Source organism: Taurulus bubalis (genome assembly GCF_910589615.1).
Source record: "Taurulus bubalis genome assembly, chromosome: 13".
In the NCBI taxonomy this organism is placed as follows: domain Eukaryota; kingdom Metazoa; phylum Chordata; class Actinopteri; order Perciformes; family Cottidae; genus Taurulus; species Taurulus bubalis.
Genome location: NC_136601.1, coordinates 21667088 through 21692983, shown reverse-complemented (window position 1 = coordinate 21692983; position 25896 = coordinate 21667088). Strand labels below are relative to the sequence as shown.

The 25896-nt window shown below is 42.0% G+C and overlaps 2 protein-coding genes across 2 annotated transcripts; one reads left to right on the top strand and one right to left on the bottom strand.

The window, feature by feature from the left end:
* Window positions 1-1803: 1803 nt before the first annotated feature.
* On the top strand, window positions 1804-9950 carry atoh8 (atonal bHLH transcription factor 8; the record flags this gene model as incomplete). Its single annotated transcript, XM_079229185.1, has 4 exons — window positions 1804-2448; window positions 3571-3726; window positions 5070-5261; window positions 9476-9950. 4 exons carry the CDS (start codon window positions 1804-1806, stop codon window positions 9479-9481), a joined length of 999 nt encoding a protein of 332 aa, XP_079085311.1. The 3' UTR covers window positions 9482-9950.
* A 3577-nt stretch (window positions 9951-13527) lies between these two features.
* Window positions 13528-23964, bottom strand: tmem129 (transmembrane protein 129, E3 ubiquitin protein ligase). Its single transcript, XM_079229061.1, has 7 exons — window positions 23698-23964; window positions 22163-22221; window positions 20389-20649; window positions 18572-18732; window positions 18286-18445; window positions 18135-18207; window positions 13528-15648 (listed from the first exon to the last, which is right to left on the bottom strand). Exons 1-7 carry the CDS (start codon window positions 23900-23902, stop codon window positions 15464-15466), a joined length of 1104 nt encoding a protein of 367 aa, XP_079085187.1. The 5' UTR covers window positions 23903-23964; the 3' UTR covers window positions 13528-15463.
* Between the last annotated feature and the right edge of the window lie 1932 nt (window positions 23965-25896).

Genomic DNA, 25896 nt, shown 5'->3' with positions numbered 1-25896 from the left:
CATGAACTGATCACAGAACAGCATGTTAGCAACGTTGTGATACTGAACTTACATGATATCACTTGCCAACAATAAATCACATACGGATGAATGCAATAAATGAATAAGACTTTGCCCTTCTGCCAAACAAGGACAGCTTTTCCTTTGCCAAAAAACAAGAAAAAAAACTGAAGAAATAAAATCACAATAATCAGAGGTTGTCAAATTGTATTTCGGTGGTCTAAACAGACTTTCATCCTGAAGTCCAAAATTAAGAGCATTTGGCACATGGAGCTTCATGATTTAGTCTTGATCCATTAGGTTTAATTGTCTTACTTTTTTATTTTTGGAAAATTCAAACCAGCTCCTATTATACGCCACCAGGTGGTGGTGGTGAGACGTTTCTCTAACTTTTAGTTGAGGTAAGGTTTTTTATTGGAAGTAAATAATCTTTGCTAACGTGACTACAGAGACCCTCTCGAACCAGGTTTCAAGACTGAGCTGCTACAACCAAAGATTAATGTTCAAATACTCTCTCTCCCTCCCTCCCTCTCTCACTCTCTCACTCCTCCCTGTCCCCCCTCCCTCTCTTTCTCGCTCTCTCTCTCTCTCCTCCCCCCCCCTCGTCCCTCCCCTCCCTCTGTGTGCATGTGTTTGTGTTTGAGGCTCGAGACAGCTCCAGCCAGTCAGACGCCAGCAGACGAGCACGAGCTTCTCTTTGTAACGTTGAGCTCTCTGGTCTCTATCACAGGCTAAAGAGAAGCAGGTTCCCGTGAGACCCGGAGAGGACCGGACCCGGTGTTCCGGTGTCAGCTCAGAAGATACGTCCGGTTGCACTTCTGGATAAGCAGGACGTTTACACTGTGAAGTGGTAGCGTTTCTTCAAGAGGGGACCCCGAACCTTGACAGACTCCGGGATGCACCGGTCCTGGGGTAGCATGTAGGGCACCAGATCCTGCAGGAAAAGTTTTCACTTTGATGCTGACACCCGAACCAAGACTGGCTGCTGCTACTTTGAGGGGAGATGAACTTCTTCCGTGTGTTATGCCCATGACAACTTCTCAAGTATGGATGAAGATTAGGGTGTCACTGTGAGGTGTTTTAGACCTGCTCACTGTTCCAGAACTGCATTTATTATTTCAGATCCTGTTCATGTGCTGTTCCCATTATTGTGTCCAGCAGCTGTGCTGCAGTGTGTGTCTCAGTGTGGGTTATTCACAGGGCTGCTATGCAGACTGACTGGAGCCACACTCAGACAGCTCCACTTTGACCCGACTCTGAGGCACAGAAAGAACCCTTTAGAGCTGAGGAGAGCTCCCTGCCAGTCTGGAACCAGAGGGAGGACTTGTGCGGAACAGCAGATGTTACACAGCTTTGTGTACTAATGCAGATTATTCAGGATGCTGCTATGCAGACAGAGTGGAGCCACAGGAACTCTGCTGGTGGAGTCGGAGTAGCTCAACGGCTGTGCAGCTTCTGTCAGCACCGCTGAGCAGCTTGTGTTACACTGTTGGCAGCTGAAGGCTGGGCAGGAAGGAAGGTTGTTGTTTTTTTTAACTCATACCGGTTAAGTATGGGTACATTATGAGTTGGAAACTTTCACATAGACTTGGACCAAAAGTTGTGTCTGAAACACAAAGGTCCTCTTTCACTGGATTACAGCAATGAAGCCAACGCTTCCAGCAGGTGAAGAGTTTGAAAGATGACAGTGAAATTGTTTTGAAGGCTTTGCATTCCGTACATCTGTATTTTGCATAGTTGAAATTAGATTTGCCGTTCAAATTTCACTTCAACAGCTTGTTAGTTACACTAATTGTCGGGAAAATGAAGAACCCTCATCCACTGAGTAACAATTGGAATAGATCCATGACCAAAGAGCCAGTGCTGATCTCTGTGCCAGACACCAACAAGAAGTTCAAGAGGAAGTCTCGGGAGCCTAAAAGGCTTTACAGCGGCCCTGAGCCCGAGAGGATGGCGACCTATCCAGAGAGCGGGTCGGATGTGACCTCAGTAGATGACACGCAGACAGAGGGGTGTGATGTCAGCAGGTTGGCGCCTCCACAGAGACAGCTCATGATGTCACGCGAGGGGATAGCCAGTACTACGGGGATTCTGTCCGGACTACCAGAAGGCAGCGAGGCTCCAGATCAGAGCGGTGCCATAGACATGAGAATTGGCATTAACGTGCCTGGCATCACTTCCAAACTGTCCCAGTTACCCGCCTCTCCATTCTCTAACTCTGAGATCTCCCACTGGCCCACTGCCATATCCCAGCCTCTGTCCAACAGACTCAAACTGGGCCTCCGCTCCACTTTCCCTCTGTCGACATCATCCAGCAGCAGCCACAGCCATTCACCCGGCCACCAGGCCTTCTCCCTGGAGCCCCAAACCTCAGCGCTGCCGGTGCCGAGGGCCTCCCAGACCTCCCAGTGTCACGAGTATTTGGAGCCCCAGGATCAGTCACCTGAGGTGATTGTGTGGAGTGTATCTGAAGAAAATAATACGGAGAAATATCAAAGTATTGGAATTAGATAGAATATGAATCTGCAACATTTTGATAATTGATTAATGGTTTAAGCTAGATGTATTAAATCCCAGTGAATTGTATGTGCATATATAGTCAACTTAATATCTTACAAAACAAGACATTTAATAAAAACTGAAAAATAACCAATATATGAATTAGTAATGAAAATAACTGTTAGCTACACATTTGTTATTGCTGTGCAGCTATAATTTAGTGCATTTGTTGTGATCATTTGGAATGGGCAATACTCATCAGCAATTATTAATCAGTACTGTACAATTTATTGATGCAAATGAATAGCGTTAGAGTTTGAGTTAGTGTGGTGGGGTTCTGCCCATCCTCAATACTGATGTGCTATTCTGTAATAGAAAGACTGCACATGAGACTGTAGGCTGTCTGTCAGTACAGGCCCAGGAGTAAATGTGCTTTCATATGCTGGCTGTGTCATTCCGGTGACCCATCCAAACATGTAGCTTTGGGATTGAGCAGTCCTTATGCTTCAAGCTTTCTTGTTTTCTGGATTCCATTATGAACTCACTGCAAAACGTCTTCTTCTGAATCCCCAGAAGTCTTATTTTCTCAAGGTAAAAAAAAGAATCTGAAAGCCCAGTGAGGTTACACATTTCTAACAAAATGACAAAACAATACAATGAACTGATAAACATACATTTTAATATACAATAATTAGCTGTAGTTAGGTGCACATGAACCTAGGTTAATTATTGTGAGGTGTTCATCAGGGTTTGGTTAGAAGGATTAACTGCTGCCTTCGAGGTCTGATAGAGGTTTTGCATGGGCCTGGGTCAGCCACGGCGTGCCAAGCCAGCAGGGCATAGCCATGATTTTATTTCCGACTGCTGCTATTCACATTTAAAACTATCCACTGGTGGGAAGCTTTAATTGTGAAGAAGGTATAGTAAACGCAAGGTAACCTTGCTGTCCTGTGGAAAAACCCTATGCGGGGACTTGTGTGTTAGAAGCTCTGTTCCAGAGGACAGTTGAATAAAATGGTGCTGTTGTTTAGTTCAGTGAAAACAGAAAAACAAATGTCCTTCTGCTTTCAGGAGTCTCCCAGGAAGCAGGCTGGGGGGAGTACTGATGGACCTGGCCGTCACCCAGAGGTCAAAGTCGTCCAGCAGACCAGGAGGCTTCTGGCCAACGCCCGAGAGAGAACCCGTGTCCACACCATCAGTGCTGCGTTTGAGAACCTGAGGAAGCAGGTCAGACTCACGTTCTATACTGATAACGCAACACACGCACACATGTTCAAGCTCCAACTCAAGCATGCTCTTCACATTAACATTGCATAATCACATACATTTTTGGGCTTTGAGTAAATATGTTTACGGGGGCCTCAATATGCAGACGCTGACTATATTCTGCAGGAAATGAAACAAGAAGAAGAAGTCTGTCGGTCTGTAACTGAAGTGAATACAGGTTCACTTATTTAGTCATTTAAAGCACTGTACAATGTTCTTCTAGCAAAGCAACGTTAGGATGGCAACATGCACAGCAAACAAGAGATTCTGTTTGATCAGATTTAAAAAGTAAGGTTGCTTGCACCAGTTTGCTTAAAAGAGCACAAAGCCTCATACATCTTAGCCACCATGCCACTGCCACCCAAAACTGATAGAAACTTGAAAGAGCCATGCTGTTGCATTGGGTGACAAATGTTTCTTAATTCAGATAAAACAGCTTAAATAATGGAGTGGAAACTGAATAAGTCAAATGCTACGTAGTGCTAGTAAATCTAGAAACTCACTTGCCCGATCGAGCAAGTGGTAAAAATGTGATTGAGCCATCTCGCTTCCTTCTCAGATCTGTTGAGTTGCACATGCGCAGTACCGATCAGGCACTCGCGACACAATGGAGGTTGGTAAAGAAAAGGTTTCTGCGTTGAAGCGCAGCAAGCATTTAAATGATCATGGAAACAGCCATTTAGTTGGGTGGCGTTGGAGGATGTGGGACAAACTCCAACTATTTAGTGTGTATGGAGCGTTTTAAATCTTTATTCAAGAGGGTGGTCTTTCGGTTTCAGACCATGACTCTTTGATTTCACCATTTATAATGCTTTGTCTCAACACACTGCCCCTCCGTGCCATTGGATTCGCCTGAGAGGATTTTCTTGCTTGTTATGCTTGTTTTCATACCATGTAACTTTCAATAGTGATATTATACTATGTAACTTTTCATAACAGTCACTTCACTTGGCGACTGTGGCTCAGTGGTGAGCAGGGTCGTCCTTCAATCAGAGGATCGGCAGTTCGATCCCCGGCTCCGCTAGTCCATGTAGCTGTGTCATTGGGCAGGACACTTAACCCCAAATGTCTCCCGTAGCTGCGCCTACGGTGTGTGAATGTTAGCTCCTCCTGATGGGCAGGTGGAACCTTAGCCACTCCCATCAGTGTATGAATGGGTGACTAGTAGTGTGAAAGTGCTTTGAGCAGTCAAGTACAAGTCCATTTGCTATACTATGTCATCTACTTGCTGCAAAAACACCCAACATATCTGTGGTTTGCTGAAACATACACACGTTCTGATCCCTATTTCCTCCTCTCTCCAGGTGCCTTGTTACTCTTATGGGCAGAAGCTTTCCAAGCTGGCAATATTACGTATAGCCTGCAACTACATCCTGTCTCTGGGTCAGTTGGCTGAGCTGGACTACAGTCCCAACCACAGCAGTCTGAACTTCTCTGAGTGTGTGGAGCAGTGCACCAGGACCCTGCAGGCCGAGGGCAGGAGCAAGAAGAGGAAGGTGAGACTGCACTCCTTCTCTCACGTACATTCTGAAGTCGTGGCTACAGAAAGAAACAAATCCACCGTTAGAATTATGTCTGACCATATTTCAGTATGAGGCCTCCCTGTTTTCTGACCTGCTCCTGATTTTAATTTGTTGTTATACAAACTTAACACATTGTCCATGTTTACCTGTTGTCTTGATACATATAGTATAATGTCCACAGCAGGGATGTCTTACCCACCACTGATGAGAGCACGTTCTCTTTACACTACTGTTTGCAGTCATTATTTAATTCCAATCATTCTTACTTAACATCCTTTTGTTTCCTGTTAAGTTACTGTCAATGAAACTCTGGAAGCAGGAACTAGCTTTACTGTGTAAATGTAGCATGTGAGCCATTACAGTACAACAGTTCAATATGTTTTCCCCCGCCTTTATCTGTGCTGAACATGCCCTGAACTATTATTTAACTCCTACGTTTTATTTGAGACCGTACAGTATGATATCTCCAGCAGACCCAACTCACCTGGGCCTTGTTTCCCTTTGACAAGCCATCTTAGAAGTGATGCAAACGATGCAACGCAATGTTTTGTACCTGGAATTGTTCATGAAATGAAAATGAAGCTCAATGTTCAGTCGATATACTACAGCGTTCAGCTTGCTGGCCTTTTTAATTGATGTAAGTGGGTGGAAGTTAAAGAAAGTAAACTTTTTATTTAGATTCAAGGGCATGTCGTATAAAAAGGGAGTTTTTATAAAGCAGGTCTACGTTATATATAAATACTTTGAAAGCAAGTACTGGAACACTCAATCCATGGAAAAACACACACAGCCCATACTCAGAAATGTGAGACTCCACAGATTTAAACACTCTGGATGTGTCTTAGACAGACAGTATGAGAAACAAATAACGTGTTTTGAATATTGAAGTGTTGTAGTACAAGTATGAACCTGGAATTGAGTATGACACTTCCCCAAAACTGACATTAATTTTAAATGATGAAATAGCGTTCCTATAAGGTTCATGAATATGCATGTCATCTATTGTGAATGTCAGAGGATTGATTGTGAGAAGACAGAAAAGAGAAAAATTATGACAAGAATGCTTGAGATCAATAGTGCATCACAAATATCACAAATGACACTTGACATGCAGACAGTAGGACTGGGGATTGAACTCCTGACCCAGTGGTTAAAAGAACCCGCTCTTCTTAACGCATGGAGGTCATATAGAGGCGTCAGTATTTAATTGAGAATTTGTTTAACCGATTAAACGTTCCTTGTAGTAACTCTAAATAAAACACATTGTTTTTGGCTCCTCCCTCTGGTTTCAGGTTGGTATGGTATCACCTGCCAAACACCTTTGTGTTGTAGACCTGAGTATGTGCATAAAGCATGAATGTCAGCGCTTGATCACAGACGGTCATAACAACCTCCGACCAACAACCCGCATTAGCTTCCCTGCTAACACTACCTGTTCTCCAGCGTGACCTGTTGAAGGAGCCCCCAAACGAACATGAACACTACCTGTTCTCCAGTGTGGCCTATTGAAGGAGCCCCCAAATGAACATTTAATGGGGAACAGTGCACTGCTAGTGTCAGTTAACAGGCTAGCTGCTAGCTATAGCACATTAAGTTGCGCGTAAACGTGGCTACACATGTAATTTGGGGGCAGTTAAATATGTTCCCTCCCCTTCTGTACCATTAGCAAGTCTGCTCACCTTCCCCTGTGTAACACCGACCCTCTGGCAGCCTGCTAAGGAAGCGGAATGCATTCACTTTCTGAGGAAAAGAAACTTCCCAAAAATAAAAAAATGTCTTCCTTTTAATATACAACTATGAACAGAACACTTAAAGTACACATTGGCATTAAAAAAAGGGATGGCTAAATGTGACTTCACACCCATGTGATTCTTTAAATGAATATATTTCAAAGGGAGAAAGCTTGGATTGAAGATTTTCCTCTACTGCCGTCAACGTGCTTTTACATCCAGCCTCACACTATTGCAGTCATGCTGCTCTCTCAGACGTTAACTAGCTGAGGGCTTTTTCCCTGCTTGCTGTGCGTGTGTGTGCGTGTGTGTGTGTGCGTGTGTGCGCATGTATTTGTGTGTTCTCAAAGTTCCAGACACCAGATGTTTAGAGTGGAAGGGAAGTGGAGCTGGCGCCATGAAGGGCAGAGGGCAGCAAGAAGGCACGCGAACTGAAACCACACAAATGTTCACACAAACACACACACACACACACACACACACACACACACACACACACACACACACACACACACACACACACACACACACTTGGCACATTCCCCAGCAGTCTCTCCAACACATTCCCCCACTCTGCCTCTCCAGGCCATCTGCTCCAACATACTTTGAAACAAGGAGGGGAAAAAACACAGTCATCAGCAGCCTGTCAGACATCAGCAGCTGGTGGAAAGACAGGGGGGGGGAGTGTGTGTGTGTGTGTGTGTGTGTGTGTGTGTGTGTGTGTGCGTGTGTGCGTGTGTGTGCGTGTGAGTGTTCGATGGGTTGGGAGAGGGGCACACTTTTTTTCATTTTCCTCAGAGCCACTGAGTCTGTGTGCACAGTTAGCAAGAATTTACTTTTTTTTTAACTTCTTCTGGGTTTGGATTTTTGCAGCACCTTAAACCTGAGGTCCCAAATATCTTGGATAACTGGAACTCATTTCAGTACTAAGAGTTTTTACTACTCACATTATAGTTTGAGTGAAGAAAGAAGTATATACTGTACTTCATTACATATATTTTTTATGTCTGTGCTGTGCACATAATCTGAAAGATTATTGTTGGCACATTTTTCTGGTCAAAATGAGTTTGAAATTAAATGTGTCTGCTTGGCCAACTGCCGTGATCTAGTGGGAGCGTAACCAGAGATTCAGAACAACAAACAGTAATGTTAGCCCTGACCGACAGCAGGGCTACAGCTATGGAGCCACAGACATCTGGGCTTTCCCCCCCCCAATAAATGAATGAGTTAGAGTTGACTCCTCTGTGTTCTCACTGAATGCTTCAGTGTGAATCTCGTGAACTTTATCTGTGCTTTAATTGCAATAAATGGATAAAGTGAATGCTGAAATAACTACATATTGATGAAGATTTGTGAAAAAGTCTGAAATCCTATTTTGTTAGTTCTCTCCGCAAGACGACAAGCAAATCACTTTTTCTCAATGGAGCTTGGATCAATCGGAGCTTTGCTAACTTTGTAGCATCTTCACCGACACTCAAAATATCGCCATCTAGGCGTAGAAACAGCAGCTTTGTAATTGTTTATACACATACATTTATAGACATAGTTTGTACGGTAGAGCTCTGCGTTTGGCATAACTCATTCAAAATGAATTGTGTTCAGACTCTGGACCTGTATGTCATGAACACTCCTGTACTTTGCTCTGTTCAGCTTGCCCTCCACCCTCATCAGTCCCAGTGATCAGTGAGTTCTCAGTGATTGTTGTCCTTCTGGAAGTTTCTCCCATTTCCACACAGGATCTGTGGAGCTCAGCAAGAGTGACCATCGAGTTTGTGGTCACCTTTCTTACCACGAGCCTCGTTCCTGCATTGCTCTGGCCGCCTCTCGAAGGAGTCCTGGTTGTTCCAAACTTCTTGTATTAATTGTGCTCCTTGGAACCTTTAATGCTCCAGTTGGTTCTTGCAACCTTTGCCAGATATGTGCCTCGAACCAGGCAGTTATCGTTTTTTATTCAGGATAAATAGGTGGATTAAAAAGCAAAGTATTTTCTTGCATACGTTTCGATTATTTGTGGATATTTGATATCTGTGTATGGTACAGTTATTTTAATTTTTTTTTCTTGTGGAGTGATTACTGTGTGTATTTCTGTTCCTTGTCGATTTAAACCATGCCATTAACCACTCCAGAATCAACAGCATAGCCGCCAGCCCTCTGGTCATCTGAGTCCATTCATACAGCATCAACAAAGTACACAGCCATTTGTACATTGTATGATAGACTTCTGTCATTTCAATTTCACTGAAAATATGTCTTCTGTAAGTGATATTTATATTGTGCATGCTGTATGACGTTATACTACCAATAATAAATAACCTGATGAGCTCCAGTGTCACAGTACGATGAGTAAACGTCCAAATCGCTGTGTGGATCCCCTTTAAAACCTCTCAGATAGACAAACCCAGAGCTGTCAGAGCTGAGATCAAAGTAGTGATGGACTCCTTCCTCTCTGTGTTCCAGGAATGAGGCTGAAAGCGGTGGACCGGCCCAACATCTTTGCCTCTAACAAAGCGACGAGGACGCAGAATACTGGGAGGACAAATGACGAGATGAGGATCAGAGAAAAGCTGAGGAAGTGGATACATGAAGGAGTGAAAAGGATGGACCTTTTTTTCACCACCCATTAGTAACTAGCATAATTGACTTGAAATGTGGAGTTCTGTACATAAAGGCCAACAAACAACAACTGACTAAAAGACAGAGATGCAGAGGGACTTCGGTCAGCAATAACCTCCACTCAACTATGCAGACAGCCAACACCAATACATTACTTCACTCCGATTCTGCATTGGATCACTGTTGCCTTACATACATCAGTATGGATTTAAGAATGTATTTCTTGATAATACTCACTATTGATCTGGTAAAATGAGCATGAAGGACAACACATTTGAACAGTCACTGCAGTTCAAGCAGCTCATTCATTACGCCGCGTTAATAGTACATGTTTTATAGTTTATAATCCTGTTATATTTCAAAATATGTCAATTATGTTTATTCAATACAAATAAAACAATTTTAACATATTAATAATTGTGATTCTTCACAAACACTATGCCAATACAATCAAACAACTATACATTATATTTCTTTGTATGATTTACATGATTTATTGTAACCATGTTTTTAATCAAATATAATCACCTGAAACTAAGAAGGGTTTTATTACCATACTGGGGAGCGGGTCCACTCCAGTGATTTGCCATGTTTCTACAGTAGCCCAGAAGGGACAAACCAAACACTAGCTAGAGAGCCTTTCGCTTTTTTTTGGTTCCTGAAGGCCACCCTAATTCTTCGTCACGCTTAGAAAAGGAGTGAAATGAGTGGTATTCAGTTGGTTGCAATCTGCAGCTTCACCACTAGGTGCCACTAAATGTTCCTACGTGACTCTCACAGGAGCTGACAGTCCGTGGAGTCTGTGTTGAGCTCCGCCTTTCCCCGTGATTTGTCATTTCAGGTGTCCATTGACATTTTGTGTGAAACTACCCAATGAACATTCAGGAAATCCCTAAGGACCTACCCACCCACCTGCGCTGTAAAAATACACTAGTTTTCACTTAGACAGCACACTACCCAGCTAAAAACCAGCTAAAAGCGTTTTCTTGCAGTGCACTGCAGAACTACAGTTGCCAGAGAGACGGCAGCTCTGCTCCGCTCCTATCTGCTGTTCAGTTTTATTCTGCGTGACGCGACACACAACCATGTGCTGGTAAAGAGTACACAGAACACACATACATACAGAGTACACATGCTGTTCTTGTTCTGAAAACTGTTCTTGAAAAAATGAAACTGAAACATGCACATTGTGTAAACATTGTGAATAGTTTGTTTTTCAATAGTACATATTGACTCAAATATATAGTAAATATTTTGTTTGAAAACAAAAACTGTAGTATTTTTCTTTTATTTGCACACACCCCATGGAGCTTGGTCTGTAAAAGTCATTTCTGAGTCCCATTTTGTCTCTGTCACTACTTTCATCAAAATGAGAGCGGGACTGACAACACAACTACTCAAAAAATGATAATACAAAATTTGGTATTTGACATGTATTTACATGTATCTACCATTTTATCCATATATCCCACTGCTTGTGTGAACCTAAGACTAAGAATTTACATCACCAAAACAGTTTGTTCACATGAGTAAAAGTTATGTTTTCAAGAGATATGAATAAATCAACCTTTAATTTTTCCGCTTTAGGGCCATGTTATCTCTTTACTCTTGTGCCTTTGGGCAATGGTGCCTCGTTATATAAAGAGCTGAGATTGTTCTGCAATTTTTGATGTAACACATGGGTATATATCTCATATGCAAGTGCCTGTAAAGGTGAATTTAAGAGATTATGTAAAATTGAGAAAAAGGCCTAAGACCCTGAAGGGTTAAAGGCCTCAATAAACTGTTGTGCTAACACAAATTAACGGGCCACTACAGTGCACCTCTATTAAGGTGGGGTACCTTAATTAAAAAAAAAAAGAATGTTCAAAATCTGAGCAGCAGATTGTGAGATATCCTGATTTGTACTCCAAAAACACTGGATCCACTGGATTTCCAATAATACGACTTAATGCCATCTTTCATGAGAACCTCTCTGCCTGACCATTATGAAGCTACAACAGTGAGTCAACTTTGGCATTGAAAAAGAGACCTGAGCGGACAAAAGGAAACACTGGCATTGAAATGCTTGTGTTGGTAGAAAAAAGTTGTATTGAAAAAAATCTAATTAAAACAATAAAATAGGCATTAGAAATTGTTTTTTTCTATTATCACAGCTTTTTCCTCCACTGATCTGTTATTTATTTTAAACTATAATCTGCATACTGAGGAGAGAACAGCACTCCTCGTCACTGCCTTCCATCATAGATAATTGCCAACAGCTGTGATGCTCGGATCATCACTGTTTTTGATCAGACTTGACCAAGCTCCTATACAGAGCCACACAAGCCATGATTCAATGGGCATGCATCAAATAAAAATGCGACTGGTAGCAGGAGGTAATTGAGATTATAACTTGCTCCTCTAATACAGACACATGGGTGAGAAAATAAGATGAAGACAAAAGGGCAGTATTTTAGTCTGTTGACAACACATCCCTAAGAGCCTCGAAGTTCCTCTTGCACCTCATATAAGGGTATTAAACCCTTTCCCCACCAACATTATGTATATTCATGTGTTTTTTTTGCTTGAAATACCACTAAAAATAGGCGACAGTCTTCTTTCCCATGGCCATTAGAATGGTAGCCTTTCTGTTTTCTTTTCTTGGGAGTCACCTTTGACGTCAGAAGCAGGGTTAAAGAGTTGAACTCTTACGGTGGTGTTTTTATCTACATTTCTTATTCAGTCTCTTTTTCAAAGTGTCAAACCAGAGTTGATTGTTGGAACAGTTGAAAGATTGACAAAGACGGTTTTGACTGTTATTTTCCTTTTGTCGAATTTGAATGATCAGCGAGGTAAGATGAATTGTAAGTTTCATATGTTAATACATGCTACAGGTTGTTACATGTTTCCATGTTCAATTCAATTCAGTTTATTTTGTACAGCCCAAAATCACAAATACAAATTTGTCATGGAGGGCTTTACAATCTGTACACATAACATCCCTTTCCCGGGACCTCACATCAGATCAGGAAAAACTCCCCCAAATAAAGATGATAAAAACCATTTCACAGGGAATAAAGGGGAAGAAACCTTCAGGAGGGCAACAGAGGAGGATCCCTCTCCCCGGATAGACAGAAGCAATAAATGTCATGTGACCAGAATTAATAACTTAACGGAGTTACAGCACATTCAATGAATATGACAGAAATTATTCATATAATGAGTGATAGGCATGGACCACAACCCAGATAACCTCAATCCATGTCAGCAGAAGGAGGTAAAGAGGAGGGGCATCAGCAAGGCCATGGCAGGAGGTAGGAGCGGCTCCAGACACAGCCACGTTCAAAGGAAACTTGAGGCGAGGAAGCACATTACAGGCTGTTACATGTGTCCATGTTACAGGTTGTTACATGTGTCCATGTTACAGGTTGTTACATGTGTCCATGTTACAGGTTGTTACATGTGTCCATGTTACAGGTTGTTACATGTGTCCATGTTACAGGTTGTTACATGTGTCCATGTTACAGGTTGTTACATGTGTCCATGTTACAGGTTGTTACATGTGTCCATGTTACAGGTTGTTACATGTGTCCATGTTACAGGTTGTTATATGTGTCCATGTTACAGGTTGTTACATGTGTCCATGTTACAGGTTGTTACATGTGTCCATGTTACAGGTTGTTGTTACATGTGTCCATGTTACAGGTGTCCATGTTACAGGTTGTTACATGTGTCCATGTTACAGGTTGTTACATGTGTCCATGTTACAGGTTGTTACATGTGTCCATGTTACAGGTTGTTATACGTGTCCATGGCCTCAAAGTCTGTGCGTCCGTAAGCGTGGAGATTGGACAACTGGCTTGTGTAAATATGCCTGTAAGAAAATTGTCAACAATTATAGAGGTCAAAACTCATCCGTTCTCATGTGTTTTATTGACACCTCCAAAGCGTGTTAATCACAAAAAGTCATTAAATTAAGGTCAAAGAGGTGTTCCCAAATACATGTGAGAGTTCTGGCTTACTGGTAACCACCTGACAATGCAAGTAACAAGGGGCCAAAGAGTCTCAGACCCATTTGTGGTTAACAATGGTGTCCGACAAGGATTAGTCCCCAGTTATTTTTGATCTATATATTGTCCAAGCAGCTGAAGGCCTGTAATACACTGGGTGCATGATTGGTAATACTTTAGTTAATCATATTATGCCTGCAGATAATCTTGTGATTCTTAGTCCGTGTAGTGTTGGTCTCCAGCAGCTCCTCACTACAAGTACTGTCTCTGGTGTGGAACAGGATATCGAATACAATGCCAGTAAGAGTGCTATCTTGATCTGTGAAACAAAAGGAGGGCAAAAGTCTAAAATGCCCTGACTTCAAATTGTCTGATAACAACCCTTCTGTGTTCTCCTGAAGGTTTCTTCCCTTTTTTTCCTCTGTGAAATGTTTTTTTACTATCTTTACTTGGGGGAGTTTTTCCTGATCCGATGTGAGGTCCCGGGACAGGGATGTTACGTGTACAGATTATAAAGCCCTCTGAGGCAAATTTGTATTTATGATGTTGGGCTGTATAAAATAAACTGAATTGAATAGTGACCATAATCTTGGACATTTTATTACAGAACAGATGACCGATGATGATATTTATAGGCAATGACGTAGAATGTATGCATTTAGTATGTGTACAGATGGAGTGAAGATGTCCCTGTTTAGAGCATATTGTACACACAAGAAAGCAAGCCTACAGACGCCATGAGAATATTACTGAAGAGACAGAGATGGTGTAGTACCAGTGAAATGTTTGTGAGTAAAGGAGTTAATGCTTTCCAAACTGTTTTAAGAAATCTTATGTATAAATGTATCTTTTGAGTTAATGACTCAGAAAATTAAATCATCTTGGTTTTATCAAACATAAAAGTTGAGTACTACACGCTACCAGTCCCAGCTGTGGGAGACATTGGTACAGCAGTCTATGTATAAGACATTGGCAGGTCTATGTATTTTAAATTGTGCTTTTGTCGGTATTTTATTCTATTTATTGTTTTGTACCATCTGGACCCTGATTCTGAAACAAAGTTTGATTGATTGATTGTGTTCTGAGTTTTGTGTTTAACTCTTTGTTTGTATTTGTATTTTATTAAGTGCCTTATTGTGTAAACTCAGGTTATGACTATAAGAAAACAGGAATATTTTGTATTCATATAGGAATGCTTGTTATTAGTATTAAGTGGCTGCTACCTGTCGGCATAGCGCTTAATGCAGCAACTGCATCTGATCTTAACTGCATACAATATTATTCATACAGTAAGATAGTATTTACTTTTCAAATTGTCACCCAAATGAGGCCATTCAAATCGCTTAAATTCAGCCATGCTAAGTATCAACACTTCTGCAGGACAACGTTAATCACTGGGAACAAATAAGGATTTTGGAGAAGAAAAAAAAGGCAATGAGGCAAATGCTAGTTGAATCCTTGGTTCTGATTGGCTATTCATATGATCACCCGAGAGTTGCTTTTACATGTTGATGTTGAGTAGTAAGTCAGTTGAAGCAGGCTCTTTGTGCTGACCTCAACATATCCTGGTCATGGCAACAGATAGCAAACCTCTTATCTGATTGGGGCTCAAACAAGCATTTCTCTCCAAATGTCACATTGATCATGCCATGTACACCATAAATGTTTTTCATGATCACTCCTTATTCATTATTATTATGGAAAGCACAGAATGAGCAGGTCTACGTTCAGTCCAGTGTCCTGTCCACTGCTTCTCGCTCAGAAGGTTTGCTGCTGAACGCTGCTCACAAACACACGTGATTTTGAGCGGGAAAAGTCGGTTTGGATCCGTTTAGTCTCGTTAGTGGACAGCACAGATGTCCAGTATACAGAATTTGGCTCTACAGGTGGGACAGGGGACTCTGCTGGACAACCAGGTCTCAGGTCTTTGCTGGTCTTGGCGGCTGGCAAACCATCGACCCAGACAGGACAGACACCACATGGGTCTGCAGAAACACTGCTGGCACTCGGACTCGTTATCCGCTCCTACGAACACACAAGTCACAGGGTCAGAATCACAATCACACAGACAGCCATGAACAACAAAGCCAGACAACTAAAGGCAGGGACACAACAGGACTTTCATGTTCACAAGACATAATCCCATTAATAGCCATCACACACCAGAGTTGTTCTGATACCAAAACTAGTATCAGAAATGTCTCCGATCCTGGATCAGGTATTGGCGAGAATGCGAGTCAATGCACTGATGAGATATCAAGTTAGAAGGTCATTTATCTCCACAGGAACAACAACATACTTCACTCACTCACTAATCTGTACATCGCTACTGCACATGTGCAAACTAGTACGACACAGCTGTGGTTAAATGGTGAATGGACTGTACTTTTAATGTACAGCACTTTTCTAGTCTTCTGATCGCTCAAAGCACTTTCACACTACATGTCATCATTCACCCATTCACACCCTGCAAGTACTTATACAAGAATACAATCATGTATCATCATTTTATGTCTTAATCACTTAAATCTTGTTTTTTTATGCAAATAACCACTAACAAAGTAAAAGAAGAACATTTAGATTGACTTTGGGCTGGTGTAGTCAGAGTACATACTGTGTATATGTATATACTGTATTTACAGCGGGTGAAATAAGTATTGAACACTTCATTTCTCTCAGTAAATATTTTTCTAAAGGAGCTTTTGATATGAAATGTTCACCAGATGTCGGTAACAACCCAAGTAATCCAGACATACAAAGAAAGCAAACAAATAAGTTCAGAAATTAAATTACGTGTAATAAAATGGAATGACTAAAGTATTGAACACGCCGACTGAATATTTTTTTTAATATTAAATACTTGGTACAAAAGCCTTTGTTGCTTCAAGACGTCTCCTGCATGAGAAACTAGTCTCATGCGTTGCTCAGGTGGGATTTTGTCTGGTGTTCTTGGGGTGGTGGGCCGTGGCCTTTGACCTCCTAACATGGTGTATTATGGCATCCAGAGAGTTACATTGTGGTCTCTTCTGACCAGACTATATTCTCCCAGTGTTCCACAGGATGTCTAAATGTTGTGCAGCAAACTTTAAACCAGCTTCAACATGTTTCTTCAGCAGCGGAGTCTTGGTGGTGAGTGTGCAGACAGGCCATGTGTTGATGCATTAGGTATTGTTTACTTTGAAACAATTGGACCTGCTGATTCCAGGTCTTTCTAAAGATCTCCTTGGCTCTTGAACAACTCTTCTGATCATTATTTTCACTCTTCTGTCAGAAATCTTGCGAGGAGCATTTGGTCGTGACCGGTTTATGGTGAAATTATGTTCTTTCCACTTCCGGATTATGGCCCCAACAATGCTCACTGGAACATTCAGAAGTTTAGAAATCCTTCTGTAACCAATGCATCAGTATGTTTCAACAATAAGGTTGAATCTATGTAAAGAGCTAAAGATCAGAGTTCATAGAAGCTTCAAGATTTGAAGACTGTTTGTGTGGAAGAATGAGTCAAAATCCCACCTGAGCAACGCATGAGACTAGTTTCTCATACAGGAGATATATATATATACATATATATATATATATATATACATATACATATATATACATACACACACACGAACAGGAGGCATCTTGAACCAACAAAGGCTTTTGTACCAATCATTAAATACATTTCAGTCAGCGTGTTCAATACTTGTTCCCTGTGTCATTTCACATTATTACACATCACTTAATTTCTGAATTTATTTGTTTGATTTTCTTTGTATGTATGAATGTCTTGGGTTGTTACCGACATTTGGTGAACATTTCATGTCAATAGCTCCTTGAGAAAAATATTTAAAATGGTGACGTGCTCCAGACTTATTTCACCCGCTGTAAATATATCAATACACAAGTTATGGTCACGGTATTTGCAAAAAAAGAAAAATGGTCCGAACATACACTACCGTTCAAAGGTTTGGGATCACCCAGACACATTTTCTGTTTCCTTGCAATTTCTCGCATGGAATAGGCTTCATTTCTAAGAACAAGAACAGACTGGTGAGTTTCACATGAAAGTTCTCTTTTTCTGGCCATTTTGAGAGTATAATGGAACCCACAAATGTGATGCTCCAGATACTCAACTAGCTCAAAGGAAGGCCAGTTTTATAGCTTCTCTCACCAGCATAACTGTTTAAGCTGTGCTAACATAATTGCACAAGGGTTTTCAAGGGTTTTCTAATCATCCATTAGTCTTCTATGCGATGAGCAAACACAATGTCCCAATAGAACACTGGAGTGATAGTTGCTGGAAATGGGCCTCTATACACCTATGTAGATATTTCATTAAAAAACAGACGTTTCCACCTTGAATAGTCATTTACCACATTAACAATGTATAGTGTATTTCTGATTAATTTAATGTTATCTTCATTGAAAAAAACAGTGCTTTTCTTTGAAAAATAAGGACATTTCTAAGTGACCCCAAACTTTTGAACGGTAGTGTATCTCTCTCTCTCTCTCACACTCACACCTACCTTCTGCCTGGCAGAGTCTGAGCAGCTTGCTGTTTGCAGGAACCTGCATGCATCCTATACATGGCTCCACTTCCTGTGTATGGAGAGAGAATATTCTTCTGAATCATTCTCCATGTGCTCAGGATTTACACACACAGAGACAGTCGTGTACCTGTCCACTGGGGAGTGTGTACGGTTGATTGAGGTCAACCTGAGCTCTGAATGTTTCCAGGAAGAGTTCACTCATGGTTTGGAGGATCACTACATTGGGAGAGTTCCTGATGGGAGCGTGCAGCATCTCCCTGAGCTCTGCATACTCTGTAGAGATGAGCCTGGAAACAGAGGGACAGACATGTCATATGCTGTTTTTTCCTAAAAGCTCAATACCACACAGAGGCACACGCACAAACACACACACACACACACACACACACACACACACACACACACACACACACCTGATATCAAAGGGTTTGACTGCTGGGTTGATGCTGTTCACTCTCATGGTCAAGATCTGTGTTGGAGAGGCCAGGTCTGGACTCAGCTGGTGCTGCCTGGACTCTATCACTGTAACATGACTTTCAGTCTGTAAGGCCATGTAGACGTGATATGTGGTCACCTGCAGAAGGACGGACACGGTCAGGCATGTGGACAAATGACAATTCTCTTTTGTTTGTTTTATTTCTAATTTAGAAAACTTCAAATTTTTAAATTGTAAATGAGACGCGAACCAACCCGATGACAGAAAGATAGTGTGAAAACATTTGGTGTGGTTTTACTGGACTACACCCCGCTACGTGGGCACTCAAGTAACAAGTTGTTGATTTATTATTATCATTATCTTCACATTCCATCACCTAAAATGTAGCTTGATGACTGGTAGTGTCCCAGGTGGGTAATAAAGGCACCAGAGGGGTTTATCGTAAGGAGAAGAACTCTTCATGCCTTTTAAACATTCTAAATCCAAATCAAAAGATTAGAATACTAAAAGTGATGATGATGATTTGTAATGAACATTCATCTATGGAAAACACACACACTACCATGGCTGCCTGTGTCACACATTGCACTGCACCGAAGGCGCTGCACCGAAGGCACTGAAGCTGAAGCTCAAGCTGCTGAACGGGCAGTATTTCATCAACAAGCGTAGCGATGGCACACACCTCGGCTGCCGAGGGACTGATTTACACTTGGAGCAATCTAAAGAACCCCATTTAGAGATACCGGTTGGTCAGTAGATGTGGAACCTCCAGACATGTAAGCTACAATTAGCCGACCATTCCACCACCAGCAACCTGAGACTGCGCTCAACTCAACAGACACTCGGACCTCCGTGGTCAAATGAGAGTTTTTAGTGCACCGACATTTACTGACATTCATGGTAAACACATTCAAACGACCCAGATCGCGAGCGAGCGAGCGAGCGAGCGAGCTAGATAGATAGATAGATAGATAGATAGATAGATAGATAGATAGATAGATAGATAGATAGATAGATAGATAGATAGATAGATAGATAGATATTTTGTTTGCTTTCATGATTTGTACATTTGTATAAACGGATGTTTATAGCACCTCAAATATGCCAAAATAAGCTTTTCGAACGCTAACGGAGGTGGCCTTGATTTGTGATATGATGCATTCAAGCTCTACCCATTACAAATGCATATGGCTGCAAATATCTTATAACACAAATGTGTTTTCCTTTATAGCAGCAGTGTCTTAACTTGTCATGCCATGGGCTGCAAGGACTAAGAAGTACTGAACCTTGGGCAATGTGCTTTTTCATTGAAGATACTAACTAACAAGCACTCTGTGCTGTAAGCGTGACTCTGCAGTAAGACGATTTGATCCCTTCTCCAGACCCCTGTAGTACTCTGACAGAGGGAGTTGCATGTGGGGAAAAGCCTGAAACTACTGCTGGTTCAGCGCTATTGATCGGGTGAGATCTAACCCCCGAGCAGGGCGCTGTGGTGCAGAGGGCTTAATTTCTGGGCCTTTCCTTTGCTGAACACCAACAATATCATTCCCTTTCTGCTCACCTGTCACAGCTGCAAGTCAACACAATTTCTCCCACAGGAGTTTGACTTCCTTGATGGCATCAGGCAATCTACACATGTAGTGATACGGACACCTAGTGTTTACATTAAGAACTGCATCTTAATAAAGCCAGCAGGCCAACTGTAGATACAATTTTGAAATCCCTCGTATAAATATGTTGGCCAGCACGTGGCCCGCGGGCCGCAGCTTGGACACATCTAAGTTTGGTGTTCACCTTCAACACCCAGCTGTCGGTGACGATGACTCTGGCTCCAGGCGCCCCCGTAGCAAACTTGTCTATGCGCCTGAACTCCGTGTTGACGCTGGATGCCACTGAGCCCCAGCCGGCGTGAGGAGGCTGGATGTGGGCCTGTAAGGCCCGGCTGATCGGGTGGTTGGTCCAGTGGCGGCGAGACCAGTAGATGACCAGCGTCCAGCTGGTCAACTGGATGCAGAGAGACAGGAGTAGAAACGCTCTCCAGCTGTCACTCACCTGCTGAGACGCAACATGACAACACAGCTGAGAACTTGTTCAAGAACAATGTCCATCCTTCATCAGGTCCAGGACATACGTTAGTCAAAGATTGCAGAGGCAAAAATGGAAAATAATCTCTCAAAGCTTTGAGTCACAACATCTGGACTGAAATTATATATCATTATGATTATCATCAAAATATTGGCCTAAGGACATATCCTATTTTCCGTTAATGATCATTCAAAGATACTAAGCATTGCACTTAAAAAGGGAACAGTGTGTACGCTCTAGTGGCATCTAGTGGTTTGTGGCAGGTTGCAACCACAGACTGTAGAGAAGAAGTGGACGTAGTCGTGGGACTGATGTTTTGAAGCCTCGAGGTCAGGGATTTAGCCGTCGCCATGTTGTGTTTTTAGCAACCAATTAATATAGTGGTATGCATAGTGGTATTTATCAATATTATGATCTTTCATTATTTAGCACCGGGTTTCAGAATGCATCTCTGCCTTCAGATAACGTAAAACGCTCAAGGCTCTCTCTACAGCAAGTGTTCAGTTTGTCCGTTCTGGGCTGCCGTAGAAACATGGAGGTGGAAGATGGCGGACTCCGTGGAAGACTGTAATGATCACATGTGTCCGTCTTTGTGATGATCATGTGTGTCTCTTTGTGGTGATCACATGTGTCGGCGTTTGTGTCCAACACCAGTGAATGGGAAACATGTTTGTGTTTATTTTCCTTTCCGTATGTAAAGTGCTGTACTGGTAAGTGTTACCAGCGGCCCGTAAACTCATTATGAGATTATTAATAATAATAATAATAATAATAATAATAATCTTTTATCAATCCCACAGTGGGGAAACTATCCTCTGCATTGTTACCCATTCTTAGTAATTTAGGTGCAGTGGGCTGCTGTGAAGCAACTGGGGCTTCAGTGTCTTGCTCAAGGACACTTCAACATGCAAACTATGGGGAGACCCGGGATGGAACCGGCGACCTTGTGGTCTCAGGACGACCCCCCAAGAGATGAAGCTTCCTGAAGCATTTCATTTATTTATTTGAACAGGGACCGTACACATCAATCAAGCCAGGGGTAACTGTGTCAGTCTTAGCTGAGGCTAAATTTTAACCGTAGTCCCTGTGGCCAGATATAACAAGCCATCACTAAAGGAAAGAAATGGTTATAACAAAAACATCATAAAAAGCATTGCAGCTTAGTGGACGATATGTGTAAAGCAGGCAGAGTGACTATAACACTATGGCTTTGGTGTGCGAAGCTTTCAGTTGAATAAATGAACAAATGATGGTTGTGATGCCAATACATACATTACTAACTTGTTAATAGGGTGTCTGTCTTTATGGCGGGGTCAAACGGGAAAGTGGAAACAAATTGTGGTAAATGTTTGTGATACCGTGCATACGGGTGATACTGTGCATACGGGTCTTAATTGGATGCAAAGATGTGTACATTAGCAGGAATGAAGTAGTGAAAGTACAACCTAAACATCAATGAGTGTCCAGAATGAGGGATGCTGACCTGGTGAACGTATCCCAGGTTTTTCTCTGGAGCGGCGACACACATCCCCATGTAGTAACCTGGAGAGATGGACCACAACCACTTAGACATGAGCACCACACACCTGATATGATATGAACAGCAGCCCCATCAGGACCACGCAGGCTGAACGGTGCTGGCCACCGTGCAGCCCGTTATGAATTCAATCAAAAGTAAATGAATATGTTCTCATGAACAATCTGCCAGAGTTCCAAAAATGCAGCTGTGTCAGAGGAGCCACGAGAGCCGGCTTCCAGGAAGTGTTTTAACGCTGGACATGCCCATCACTGTTCATCAGTTATGTGATTGGACGCTGCAGCACGATCCTGGAGTTTCCTACCAGGGTTGAGTTTAATCTGTGATCGTCTTCAGTATATTAGAGTGTTTTCTGAGTCTCCATCTGGTTAAAACACTTTCTACATCGTCTTTCATTCAGTCACGTGAGGCTGATTGTTCCTGAGTGTCGGGTTTGATGAGTTATATAATTTAAGTTTAACCTGAAAACATTGAGCCTAAAAACATAATTCCAATGTTGAAGAGAAACCATAATCATATTGTGGGTTATTTTATAATGATTTCACAATCAGTATTTTAAAACATACAGACGTAAATAATTAATAAATAAGACAAACGCATTCCGCCGGTAGATCCTGCGTGTATAAGCAGGACACAGAACAAATACCACACACTGTGTATAGATACCACACAGTGTATGCCTACTCAATGCAGTTTGTTTAACAGGCAACAGACTACAGAGAAAACAAATCCACTCTGACATTGATAATAACTGTGTCTTTATTAGTATAAGTAGTAGTTTAACGCCATAAAATCAACTGAAAACATTATACGATCACTTTTATCAATATTTTAAGTGAATCGTTATTGGAATGTTCGCAAAAAACTGTCTGGACCGGGAAACTATTCCATTACACTGATAATGTGTTCAGACAAAAACTCCATCATAAGTCTCTCAGCTGTTAAAGCGACTGACAGCTGATCCAGATGTGATCAGCTGTGACCAGATATGATCAGCAGCCGACAACGCTTTTCACATGGCGCTTCACAGGAAAGGACGTCTCATGTCTCTTAAACATATTTCTATGTGTCCTCTCTCTCCTTGTGTCATCCCTCCTAGTGTCCTCTCTCCTCACATGGTTTCTCTCATGCGTCCCTGGTGGGAGGGACTAAGACGCAAGGAAAAGACTCAAGTGAGGGAAACAGGGAGCAGTTAGGAGGCGTGGGATGCAGCCTAGTTGACGAGGACAGGAGGTGTAGCTCTGTGAATGCATGACGTCACCCGAGCTGTCCCCCTGCGTGTCTATGGGACGGAATCTCTGACGTCACAAGTAGCTGACGCCAGTGTGTCAGACACTCACCCTCCACACAGCAAGAGCTACTCTCAGCATATTGACATAGTTATTTACTCAATGTCGGTAATTTATGATTAATATTGATAGTTATGTATTCACGTCGGCAACAGAATACTATTATTTCCGGGTGTGCGCGTCAGAGTTTACCTAGAGGCAGCGCGGAGTGGACCAGCACCGTCATGCTGGTCCTCCGGACGTGGTACTGGATGAAGCCCAGGTCCTCACTGCCCAGCCAGGACGAGAACAGGTTCTGGACGGTGAAACCGGCCGAGCGGAACTCGTTGGGTGTAAACACGAAGCAGAGGGAGAGGACGACATAAGCCAGAGTGAAGGAGAACTCAGGGCTCTCCATACTTCCTCTCTACTTCCGGTCTACTTCCCTTCCCGCCCCCTCGCGCGCATACAGGTGCGCGTGCTCTAATCTGCTGCTTTTACTTCTATTTGTTTTCCTTCTTCTGCGTTTTTTCTTCTTCTGGCTTCTTCTTCTAGTTTTCGGCGGTTGGTATCCAGTTTATTGGTGCATTACCGCCACCTTCTGCTACGGAGTGTTGACCAGCCACACAAACGCAATAATAATACATGAATAAATACCATACATACCACATTAACTTAGATTTTATCCTCTGAGACAAATGTGTAACTTGTGATTTTTTTTACACTCTAGTCTAGGATGGTATACTAACGTCTTCTTTTCTAGATACTAATGACAACGTGTTGAAGCTTCTATGACCAATTCCTAATCTACTCATGAGTACTTGTTATATTGTTGGTTCCACTACTTCTTACCCCTCCTACTTTAGTTTGCTTTTCATGCAAGTATCTTTCTTTAGTCTCATGAGCCCAATACTGCTGCCACAGTTTGTTTATTTTCCTTCAAACTATGGATTTACCCCTTTTAAATATGTATTTCCCTTGTGAAAGCCAATGTGAAAACCATCACTTCTTTTGACATCTAAACAAATAAATGTTCTTGATAGTGGTAAATAAAAAACAGCACGTGTCAAGACAAACACCTATCTGATGGTTCCAACTGTTTCACTGCTGAAAAGGTGAGATCAAATGAGCAAATCTTGCTGCTATTTATTAATTGAACGTATTTAATTTGATTAATTAATCAATAATTGACTAATTAAATCAAAGTAGTACATTCATTTGTGATTGTTTAATCAAATAATCTTCTTTTTTGACTGAATTAAATATCTATTATATTTAATTAATTTTAAGATTTTTAAAAATAAACATGATCAGGATTTAAACATTTTATTTATTTATTTTTGCTTAATTAAATCAAAAGATATGATAGAGCATAACCTTCATTATCTTTGACCTGACTATTGTCATACTGTGCTGCTGCACATGCTTTCATCACGAGCCACTTTAACCCGTTAGGAAGAGGAAACAGGACTCTGTTGAGAACACCTCGGCGCTTTACCTCAGCCGAAGTCCTCCTCGCTCCTGATTGGCTACTTGGGTCACATGTCGTGCAAAAACAGGAAGTGTTGTTGTGAAGCAGCCTGCTGTCTCCCGGGAGGAGTGAGCGAGCTTCCACACACATACAACCCCGCGCTCCACTTGATGGTGCCTCGGTGAGTTGTCCCCGTGTAGCTGGTGAACGCTCTCGACAGCGGGAGGCAGGTTGTTGGAGACATTTGAGGCAGACATCTTCCTCCCCATTCTGCCGAGGAGAGTGAACGTGTCTGCGTGCTGCAGTCTGCTCCCGTTCGGAGGAGGTCAGTGTGTGGAAGTAATGACGTCAGCCAGCTGGAGACTCTTGATGCCCTGCACCTAATGGTTTTGCTTATGAAAAGAAAACAATAAATGCTGCAGGTGCCATTTCAAATTAAAAAATATATAATGGTAAAGTTCTGTGAATATAATTGTAATAAATGTATAATCTCCTGCTGCTCTGCTGATACAAACGTCCATGTTCTCTGCTGCTCATTCCCTTTTTTGGGGGAAGGCTTCTCTATGATATGATAAACTACTTAAGTTGTTAATGCATGCAATAAAAGGGATGACGCAGGGGATCTGTTTGAATTTTTTAATATGATAAAATATGGTATTAAAAAAGGTCCTAAAGCACAAGTCCCACATTCCTACCATGGTATAGGTCCATCTTTAAATGTTTGAGGTGCTATAAAAATACATTTCTCCTAATTCCAAACCATGACTGACACAATCAGACTACATACATTTTTACTGTTTTATTTTTTGTGATCTCAAGTAAAAGTCCCACATTTGTCCTTTGATTCACCTACCTGCTTCTTCTAACTAACTGCTTATGAGCGGCTCAACCATATCACCTTCACTCAGACCAGCCAGAGCTGCAGTAATGAAGGAACCTCT